The sequence below is a fragment of the Cottoperca gobio genome, chromosome 6 (genome assembly GCF_900634415.1).
Source record: "Cottoperca gobio chromosome 6, fCotGob3.1, whole genome shotgun sequence".
NCBI lineage: Eukaryota > Metazoa > Chordata > Actinopteri > Perciformes > Bovichtidae > Cottoperca > Cottoperca gobio.
Window position 1 is genome coordinate 11,209,124 of NC_041360.1, and position 11,658 is coordinate 11,220,781.

The 11,658-nt window shown below is 40.5% G+C and overlaps 1 protein-coding gene across 1 annotated transcript in view; it reads right to left on the reverse strand.

The window, feature by feature from the left end:
• Positions 1 to 8,653, reverse strand: part of ldlrad3 (low density lipoprotein receptor class A domain containing 3) — a 78,213-nt gene extending 69,560 nt beyond the window's left edge. The window contains exons 1-2 of the mRNA XM_029434652.1: positions 8,548 to 8,653; positions 8,327 to 8,440 (exon numbers count right to left, since the gene is read on the reverse strand). Of these exons, the coding sequence (XP_029290512.1) occupies positions 8,327 to 8,440; positions 8,548 to 8,611 (178 nt within the window). The 5' untranslated portion in view covers positions 8,612 to 8,653. The remainder of the gene's footprint in view (positions 1 to 8,326; positions 8,441 to 8,547) is intronic.
• Between the last annotated feature and the right edge of the window lie 3,005 nt (positions 8,654 to 11,658).

Sequence of the window (11,658 nt, forward strand, 5' to 3'; positions counted from 1 at the left end):
TCTCCAAAGTCGGCATTTCTAGACTGAATACATCTCTACATATCAACAACTGCAAGGTCAAACATTTCTAAAGGCTCAAAATAATGCACACAAATCCAGCCAGCTGACTGCTCGGACTCTGCTTGACTGCTGCTTTAGTTTCAATTATTCAGCGTCAAGCAAGCAAGACTGTGTAATTACAGTCCACTAAGAGAGTCTAGCGCTAGGACCTGCATAACAACATTTGATAGATTTTTCCTATAAAATGCAACAACATAATGAACAGTTAAGTGTCTAATTGCCTCGATATTTTATAGGCAGAACCTGAGCATAAGCTTAACTGCCATCACGGCGCACAAATAAAAGCTTCTGTGTCCATAGCGATAGAATAAACATGTTACTGGCAGAACATCCTCTGCACTTGTCAGAACTGGCTGGTTACTCTTTTAAACTAAACAACATCTAGAAACAGTATGGGCGTGGCAAGCAACAATAACGTTCACCATGAACTATCTTTCTGTGGATACAGCTCCTGAGTTGGGACGCAGCTTATATAACTGTTCAGTATTTAAAGTACGTGACGGTACATAAAGTGTGTTATTGTTATTTAACTCACATTGTAGCAAGAGTGTGGTGTTACAATGTACACAATAACGTAGAACATACAGGGACACACTAAATGTGGCCATGCTTGGCTGCTGATACAACCCAAATCCTTCACTTGTGTACTGCGTGCCTCCATTGTTGTTGAAATATCACAAATGACACATAAGGTGCATCTGAAACTGTCTTATTTCATCATTAATTACATTAAATACACAAATAATGTGAGATGCGATTGGTTACCCAACTTCAATTTTCAAATCTCTTTTAGTCACAGTTCAAATGAACTTTTTCTTCTGCTGGGCCCGATCATGTCTTGCTGTTTCTGGTGAGTTTGCTGCCTAAACAGAGACAGAATGGGATGATGCCGCAGCGCCACTATCTTGGCATGTACAGGGTGTCGATTATTCTAAACTGTAAAACAAAGGGATAGCAGTTACGGAGAGAGAAGCTGGTGCAATTGATAAGATGGGCAGAGGGGTGGGATTTCTAAAAAAAAGAATGGGGTTTTTAAGTTCCATCTCTTCTCCAGTAAAACTGAAGAGAGTTTTCAATTTTTCTGCTTTACAGTCCACAGTAAAACTTGACAGTGATAGGTAAATCTCCTGTCCTCTCTCAGGCGCTCTGGCTCTCATATAGCCCTTTTCATACATTCACTCCTATCCTGAAATGATCTAGACATTACCCAGAGGAGCTGTATGTGAGAACGCAAATGTCCATATCATTCAGACCAAACATTCAACGGACTTTACCCTGCCAGCTCCCTAGTGCAAAGTCTGTACCAATGTATGTAGCATTAATGGTGAGCGAGTGGGCATGTTGATGTTGTTTTTATCGGGGCTGGCATGAAACCGGAAGAAAACAAACATCTGCTTTATCTGCTATTTTATACTATTTTAATTCTGCTATTTTTATAATGGTACTTCAGACTCATTTACATCAACACTGTGATTATTGTACTGTAAATGCTCTTATTCTGTCTAATCTTGTACTAATTGTTATGTTTTTGCTGTGAAGCACTTTGGGCTGTAATGCTTGTATGAAAGGTGCTATACAAATAAAGCTTATTATTATTATTATTATTATTATTATTATTATTATTATTATTATCTGTGTGAAGAAGAAGAAGGATAATTTACACGAAGATGAAAATGTCAAACCGCATAGAGAAACGGCGAGATTTGGGAAATAAGAATTTCCAGTAAGTGAGGACGCGTCTGACACGGACAATCTCCTGATTTGTGGTAAATGTGTGAAAGGGAAACGCCAGAGAATTTGCGGAACTGAACAGTGTCTGGAGTTCATATGAGGAAACGTGCAGTGTGGGTATGTGCACATCTTCATGTGTTGTAAAAATACAATGAGAGACTGCAGCAATCTTAAAAATGCTCCAATAAACATTCTCTGCTACTCTGCTTAACTTGAAAACAAATGTCTCAGCACATCTTAAGTTACCCACGGGCATTGTAGACAGTTCAAATCAATGTCTAGCACAGACTGTCCTCATGGTTACCTCCACTGGGAATAACTATAGATAGTGTATCTATATATGTACTCCGCAAAGTACTGAGTAAACACTATATGTGGTGAAAAGTAAGAGTGTCAAATATTCATAAGGAGACAAAATGCAAAAATGTAATGGCTTTTCAGTAAATAAGAAGATTATTCGAAGACTGAGATTTGATCTCTGAATCCAAGGATTTGGTGGATCAATACAAGGCAACCATCTGGGATTAACAAAGCTTGTGCATCACTGCATGGCAAATTAGTTAAAATCAATCCAAAGTCAATATGTAATGAGCTGTCTTCTAACTTTTTCCAGTACATTTTACTCCTCTCTGTTTCTCTCTGTCTCCTTTGATCCATATATCCCAGGGTTCATAAAACATTTAGCTTCATGATTTATAGAACAGAGATGCTCAAAGAAATACAATACAAGGCCTACACCTAATAGTAAAAAAAAATCCTACACTGTCAAAAGCAAATGTGTTGTTACATTTGACTAATACATAATGAAATAGAAACCACACAATATGAGTTTATAGTAGTTAAAGTTGCTCTGTTACCATAGTCTGAAATGTGACTCCAGTCATGTGGCTTTGTTTAACAGCTATGGGAACTAAAGACACGCTGGACCTCCTTAATCCCTGGCCTTCTCTGTGCGACTATGGCTGGAAGCATATCAACCATTTCAGCCAGGGCAGAAACACAACATCTCTTTCTCACTCTCTTTCGTGTTCCAAAGACACGCAAAGATAAGCACAGACACAGGGCTTTGTGAGCCAACTGGTCTGTCTCTGGGAAGCCACAGTGCAGAAACACAAAGCATAATAACCAGGAGACAATGGGATTCTGTCTCCCCATTTAGTGGGAGAAATGACCCGAATTTGCTGTCTTTGATTATGAATGAAAATGTGCGACCACCTGGCCCGTGTGTGTGGCCTGGTAATGGTAACACAGAGCAGGTAATGTAGCGCACTTTTATGTTGATTGAGGAGATACTTAAGAGTGGCAATGTCAGTTGGCTAACTGAGCCATTTAGGAGACAAGAGAGTGTGCACGGTATGGTCTCTTTACATACAAGACACTGGGAAAACAAAGTAAGTCAGATAAAAACTTTGATCGTCGTCTTGCAGATTGTACTGTACAGTTGTGGTGGGCGAGACAAGCGGGTGAACTAACCCCTGAATTGTTCCACTTGGTGAGCATAACAGCAACATGTAAAGCATCAAGGTTTCTTACAAACTTCCTCATGGAAGCAAGACATGGGCTTTCAGAGCTCTTTGCGATTACTTATTCAAGATGAATGGGAGACAATACCAGTTTTGAGCGGATGTTAACACAAATGTAAAAGTAATTTAAAGCTTAAACACATGGAAACAAGCTCAAGCTTATGCAGAGCCGTATATGAATCAAAGAGAAATGATCACACTCATATGCACACATACAAACACAGAGACAGACAAGAACATTTAAACTTAAACATAAAGTATGATATTAGTGCTTGAAACTGAAATTGCAGCAAGCAAGGATTTGAAAATTCTGTCTATGTACAGTAATATTTGAACAGCACACACATATATGTAAAGGACCTCTGAATTAAAGGTTATTGGACCCTGGCAGCCTGGTGTTTGAGCAATGTAATCAAACATTTATAAGGTTGCCATATATATCACAATGATACTCCTTAACAAGCAATAATCATCCCCAGGTGTAGGGGGAAATAACTGATGCAAAGCTAATTCATCTTTCCGACGTTGTACCTAAATGCATTTGTATCAATATTTCCCCTGGTGCATGGCCTAGCAGAACAGCTGAACAGCTTAAATATAATTTCAGGCTGCGCACCATAATACCATTAACTTGCCTTGTTTGTAACTGCATTGCAACATTCCATCGTCAGTGGGTCGTGTATAAATCTCATATTATATATTAGCACTGATTTATCTCTTGCAGCTTTGAGGGCGAATGCAAGACTACAAAGCTAGGAGTCCAGTCTAGCGGAAAGCAAAGTCTGTTAGAATCCTCTGAAAGGGAATACAAAGAGTGGCCTTTACTAGATTTGATCTCACGGGACAGATCCTGTACCGACACTGGACCACAGGTTTTGAGCACTTATCATTTGTTTTGAGTCCAAACTCATGAAAGAACTAGCCTACAAATAAGAAAGTATCCACCAAATCAAACAGATATAACGTTTTAAAAGAATAGAAACTAGGAGCGACACTTGCTAAGATTAAAAATGGGGAACTTTCTGAAGCTTTGCATCTTACCCAGATTGTTCTGGCAAATTTAAAAAATGTGGTACAGACTGTGAATGTCTTTTTAGTCTTGAAATTGGCTTGGGCCAGCTGATACATGATCCTGTATTCTGTAAGTTAAGTATGTAAAGTATGAGCTAATTATTCTAATCAGGAAGGCTCCATTAAACGTTCAATGTGTAATTCTGAGGCACCTGCTCCAATGAAATAGGGGGCAGCATTTCACCTCTGAACTGGGTCCATACAATCTCATATTTATTGTATTCTAATTTATTATTTATATTGTTTATTGCATTTACTCCTGTCAGTCAGTGGGCAAGAATACTGAGTCAAAGAAACACTGCTGTTTTATAATCTTCACATGGGGCTGAACCTTCTGTGCTTACAGGTAACCTAATGTTAACTGGGGCTGTAGTCCGTGTAATGTTATGTTAGTTTGTTTATTGGACTAAATCTAAAGTGGCAGAAACTAAAAAACGGCGCATATTAGTCTCATCTTCCCAGTGGCGGCGCATCCAGGAGAGCAGCCCGCCAGTTGAGGAGAGAGGTCGGCCGAGCCGGAACTCGGCAGCTGCCTTCTTCAGATGGAGCCTCAGTCAACGGCCGAAGAGACTTGAGCTCAGCCAGAACAAGACCCAGTGCTGTGGCTGAACTCGAGCTGACTGCTAACTGAAACAACGCCGTTTCGTGGGGCTGTCGACAGTTTAAATTCTGGCATGTCTTACACATTGAACCTTTAACAGGTTTTATAATCCAAATTGTGGACTGCAGTAATTTTGGACTCAGCAGAGTCTGGAAATGTATTACAATGAATGATTCTGTTGTTGAATGTAAGACTGTCCATTGTTCACAGCATGCAAAATAATGTTTACTGTGTCGGGATTTGTAGGTTCCACACACACACACACACACACACACTTTTGTAGCATTTGTTGATCATTCAGAAACTAAGTTATTGCACGGTGAAGTGTGTGCAGGAAATTAACTGCACTCACATACCTGCAACATTTCAGATCAGTCACAACTGCAATTATGTGTAGGTAGCATAATATTTAGATTAGATTCAGTGCACACTTTTTCGGTTGCCATATCTTCTAATGTCAATATTGTGATTATCATTATAATAAATAGGTATTGCAACCAAGACCCAAATAGGATTTTGAAATGTATTAGACATGTATTAATGTCTGGGCTGAATGTCTAATCAAATGCAAAATACTGTGCACCCAACTGAGACCTAATATTACTGGTTAATATGTAAGCTAGAATATTAACAATAATAGCAATGACCTATCAAAGGACAACTGGCTGGGCAACAACACACACACACTAGGTGATATTATTATCATTACCCTGGTCAGGCTATGAGCTAATAAAAGGCTGAGGTACACTTTGTTTATTCAGAGCTGACAACACATAGGCAATACTGAAGAAAACAAACGACAGTAATATTCTGGGAGAACATTTCTGACATCAATTATGTGCACATGCTCCTTTGCTCCAATAGAGCACATTAGGGTGGGGTTTGGCAGTAAACACAAAATCTCTGTTCCACACCTAATATAATTATATTTACACTTCACTTGCACTGACAAAAACATATTTATATGCACATGCTTGCCATGTGGAAGAAGGTACACACTAACTAGGTGTGTACTACTTGTGTTCAATAAGTGTTAAATTGATAAATTGACATACATTTCTGAGGTTTTCTGTTTGTTTACACACAGTGTAAGGCAGGGGTCGGGAACCTATGGCTCGCGAGCCATATATGGCTCTTTCGATGACGCGATATGGCTCGCAGACAATTTTGAGCTGACATTTTTTAACATGATTAACAAGTTATAAACAATTATATTGTGTCATTTTAAAGTAAAACATTTAGCAGCAGATTTGTTTTTAGTTCTCCCCTCTCCTTTCCTCCGCTCTGTCTCAGACTGCACAGCGCATGTGTGTGTGTGCGTGTATAAGTGTGTGTGTAGGTGTGGGTGTAGGGGTGTAGGGGGCGGAGCCCCGCCCGTCGCGAAACCGAGCAGAGGAGAAACTGCGCAAAGCAAGCAGTAGACCGGGGGGGTCAAACTCATTCACAGAGAGGGCCAACATTAAAAACTGGGACTACGTCGAGGGCCAAACACGGTCCACATTTATTTTACAGGATACACATAAAGTGCAAAAAGATATGGAACATATTTTAGTCAACTGCAGACGGATTGCTGAGCAGTTCAGTTTTCATTTCTGAGCTGCAAAGTCGTTAAAGTCGCTCAGTTGATCAGCAGAATGCTGTCGGGAACACAGCGGTGGAGATGTTTGTCAGTGTTTGGAAACACGTAGTGACCAAAGTTTCCTTCTGCATCAGAGTCTCCCACAGGCAGCTCGGCATCACACATGTCCGTGATCACACGGCCCTGAAGCTGCAGGTTTAACAGTGAGATGCTTCGTTATGTCGCACAAACAGTCCAGCTCACATCGTCCCAGAGATCTGTGGTGTGTTTCCCTTTGCTTTCCAAAAACTTTCATTTCATTTACACATTTAGATTCTTCCTCAAATGTCTTTCCCCGTGGTTGTGCCATGCATTGATTTAATTACCAAAACCGGCGGGCCAGTTATGACAGACATATGATATTTTTTCGCTGGTCGGTTATAATTGCCTTGAGTTTGACACCCGTGCAGTAAACACTGAAACGTGCACATATATGAGATAAATAACGTAAGCGTTTAGTTTATTTAATAAAAGAGCACGTGTTCAATGAAACACTGATACCTCTATTAGTACTCGGAGACGTGTTATATTAAAAAATGCACACGTAAAGTTGCATTCAAATTTATATGGCTCTCAAGGAAATACATAAAAAAAATATTTGGCTTTTATGGCTCTCCCAGCCAAAAAGGTTCCCGACCCCTGGTGTAAGGCATATCCTAAAACTACAATTGTAGCAATAGGCTTTTTTCATAGCATAACTTGTCATAGCAGAGCAGAGGTGTTACTAATAATAATTCTGTCTATTCAAGTATCCCAGTAATATGACATTGTGACAGTGAGCCACCAGCATGCACACTATAAGGACCCTGAAACAAAAGTAGCTAGACTAAATGAAATTCAGCCATCATTATTTGGTGGTGCTTACATCTGTGCCTTTCCTACTGTGACATGCCAAATGTTTCAGAAATGCCCTGCAGTACCAGGAGCATTTTAGAGCTTTTTTAGCTATATGCCCAGCAATGCACCTGCAATACCAGTTGAGCTCATGAGGATGCACTCAATATACTAAAGATGTGACTATAGCTAAATTATGTGGACATAAAAGTGTCATCTCTAAATATGCATGTGTACATAGTTATTTTAAGGGGGAAATGTTTTAGCACACTGAAATAAGCAGAGGATATGTCACTGATTCAAATACCAGCAGAAAATCTGCATGGTTAAAGGAGTAACGTGCACACGAGCTGTCCTTTGAATAAACTCCTGTGTCCTCCACCGGGCCCCAGCTGCCATGGCGGGGCTGGACAGATTGACTTGTCAACACTGTCCTGTCAACAACTTCTCGGTCATAACCTAACCCAGAGGAGACTATAACCCTATCTCAGTAAAACATACAGTACATGGATATGCCATGGAGGGTGTCTGTAGCAAAAATATTCTCACTCAGACGTGAAGGGGACATGCACCCATTCGACGTGCACGGAAACTTTGAAACTGCTGCCACGGCTGCTTCAACTCCCAATTTACAGACAAAAACACTCGTTCAGTCGATGGAAAAGTCGGATAACCTTTTTTCATAGAAGTTGCTCCAATACGTTTCTGCATAGACAACTCGTCGAAGTAAAGAAAACTTCCGAAATGTAACGTTATAGCTGTACCAGCGAACACTTCAAAAGATTGTACATTGCCCCCCCCCCCCCCCCCCCTTTTCCTCTAGCCCACCCGTAAGCGTGTCGGCGCCGTGACAACAACATTAGTTTCCGTGTGGTTTTAAAAACTTACCAACAGTTCTTGAGCCTGACCCCGAACCAAGCAGAAGGTACCAGATCCACATCATACGGTCTCCTTTCCCCCCCGGCCTGCCCTTGTTGTCCTGCCCCGCCGCGGGGCCGAAAACTGTGGGCAAAGAAGAAAAACTTATCCGACAAAGCTCTACTACTACTGCCTATTGCAGCCTACTTTTTCACTCTTTCGTTTTCTTCCGATAAAACTAGTAGGAGTACATTTGGCGTGAGAGTTCGCGTCGGGACAAAAGTATGGAGTCCGGTATGGGGAGTGGGAAGGCATACAGGGTTGAGCTGGAGGGGGCTTCGGGTGGCGGCAGGCAGACTGGGGAGTCGGTCGCTCGTGTGTTGGTGCTGAGAGAGGCGGAGTCGGAGACAGAGAGCCGGAGAGCAGAGGTCGGCCAGTCCGGGACAGCGGTTCCCAAACTGCGGGCTATGGACCATTAACGGTCCCCACTGGCAAAACCATGTTTGAATGCACCGTTAATCCGGTCACAGCGAATTTAGTTTACAGCAGTGATGTTATATCACCTACAGATATTCAGCAGAGACGACACACACATGAAATCGGTGACAGTTAGCGAGGACAGAACCTCCATCTACAAAATGAGGGTAACAGTTAGTTTTTTTCGTTAATAGGAAAAAGATAGGACTATGTAGAAGGCCTGGGAGAGAACCATTTACAAAGTAATTTCCCAAGAACTACCTGATAAAACTCTCGTTTTATCTTTTTTTTGTTTTGTTTCAAAAACTAAAACACTCTAATAGGAAACGTGAAAGACAACCAAAGAGGCAACTGATAACAGCATTAACATAATGTAGCATATAATATGAGACTAATTGTAAATCTCATTATGAGGATAGCCTATTATGAAAACCATCCCGCTCCATGGCTCTTATAGGCCTATTATAATGAAGTAGGCCTACAAGGGTAAAGTAATTAGAATACTGTATAACACAAACACTTTGCTCAAGAGATACTATGCAAACCTATGTGATTATGGGACACTAAATATATGTGCTCTGACATTTTACACATACAGCACCTCATCTGTTGTGTAGGCCTTATAGTCTCTCATTATGTGTCTAGAGCACACAACACGCCATATCTTGCTTCACAAGAGCAGAGGTGGAAGCCAGCAAAGACGCAGGTGTTTAGTAGTAAAGTAGAAGATAGACATTAATGTTAAATCAATAAAAGTCCAAAGGACAAGTCACAACTGGGTGCGGGGACTTTTTTGCTTTCAGTTCAACCTCCCAGGTAGTTTCTGTAGATCCTCCTCAATCGTCACCTTCAATCTGGAGCTTTCCTCTTTGCATTTCTTTAAAAACAACATTAAGCCACCATTAATTATCCAACCATTGGACATTAAGAGCCTATGTATATTAGAGTAGGCCTACTTACTGTTTTTAGTGTGTGGCTCTTAAAATTCGAAAGCCACTTCCTCTGCAAATCCAGCTCACTTTATCTCTGAAACCATCCAACAGCGTCACAAACATCCAAAGTGCTTCATCTACAAACATCAGATTAATTCAAACACACACAGAAGGCCAGGCTAATGTAAACTATGTTAGCTTCATTTACAGGTAAACTGAAGCAAGCTGTGAAATAAGCTTTATCCTCCAACATTAAAAGTTTTATTTGCTGGGGCAGCCAAACCTAACAGTCAACTTTTAAAAAATAAATAATGTAGCAGCTTACATCATTTTTCATTTGAAGTCTCCTTTTGATGAATGCTGCGAAAAAAGGGAAATTTAACTCTGAAAATTCAAGCTGAAATAGATTTGTGAAAAGACAGCCTGACTTGTTAATTGTCAGGCCATCGGCTGTTTTTGGCTCAACAATAAACATGATTGGATGATTGGATATATTTCCTGTCCACTTTATTTACACCTGGGTAGTACGGATTAAAAGAGCCCTCCCTCTCTGTGTTTCTCTGTATTCATAACTTTTGATATTCAATCTTAGCAACGACAGGATGGGGCAAAGTCACTGTCATTTTCATTTTAAATTTCTCCATCACTATTCAGTCCCTCTCCTGGATAAATATTTACATATTACAGAAATAGTTACGGTTCACTTGGATGCGGCACACCAAACAAAATCAGCAACTGGCCTGATATTGCTGAGGTGTTTTCAATAGGGATGAAAATATTTTGAAACGGTACAAAGCTAGATATGGAGGCAACAGATGGCACAGGGGAAAACTATTAGGAGCGATGTTTAAACAGATGGTTACCTTGATGAAAGTTAAAAGAAGCGAATACTTGTAGAAAATCAAAGCATGAAAGAATTGCTGACGCTGGCACAACAAGTGAGAAATAGACGCACATGAAGAGACTTCTTCTCTCAAAATTGTATCTGCTGTTCCTATACAAACTCAAGCTCTAGTGATTTCCACACAGTAAAACATTTAATATTTAACAACTTATATAGAGCACTGTCCAGGCACTGATGCAGATACTGCACATTTACAGAGCAAGGTAGAGAGGAAGGCTTTATAATGGTATTTTCACGCCGATTTAAGTTGTATTGAATTAGAGGGAGAGAGAGAGGGATGGAAGGGCAGGAGACTTCACCTATCAAACCTCTCTCTTTATCATAGAACCGCAGCTGTGCGCAAACAGACAACCTCGCTTCAAACAAACCCCTCCTTTTGATAGCATGCTAACCTCGAGGCATATGATTGGGATGAGTCCCAATATCGGACTACTCCTGCTCACTTTATATTCATCCATACACTGTCTTATCAAGTCAAAGCCTTGTGCAGACTCAAACTCCAGGAGGGGGTCTTGGCATGTCAGTCGGGTCGGTTAAAACTTTGTCAAAGATTCCAGCTTGATAGCTTCTGCAAGGGCCTGTTGTCCTCATATTCCTCCATTGTTGCCTGTAGGGGCCTTATGTATTTCAATATGTTATGATGAGTCCTGATGTTCAATGGTTGTGCATGTGCACTGCGTAAACACTCTTGAAGCATCTGCAGTTGGATAATATGAATATTGTAATGAGCTAACAAAAGCAGACACAAGTTTCCACAACGCAAATCCTGAATACAATCAACACTAATAAAACTAAATGCTCTTTGAGGAGGAAGAAGATTTGTCAGTCAATGTTAAATAGATCTCATTCTGCTCCCCTGGAGTTATCATTAATGTTAATGCCGAGCTGTTTGACAAATTATACAGCCTGATCCATGAACCAGAACGGTATAATCTGTTTTTGGTGGGGCTCTGGGCTGCAAGCTAAAAGCAGAAATGAGCTCAACTGTATTACTGATTGACACACAGTGTTTCCGTAATGCCCATCAATTAGTTTAGGCTATCTATAAA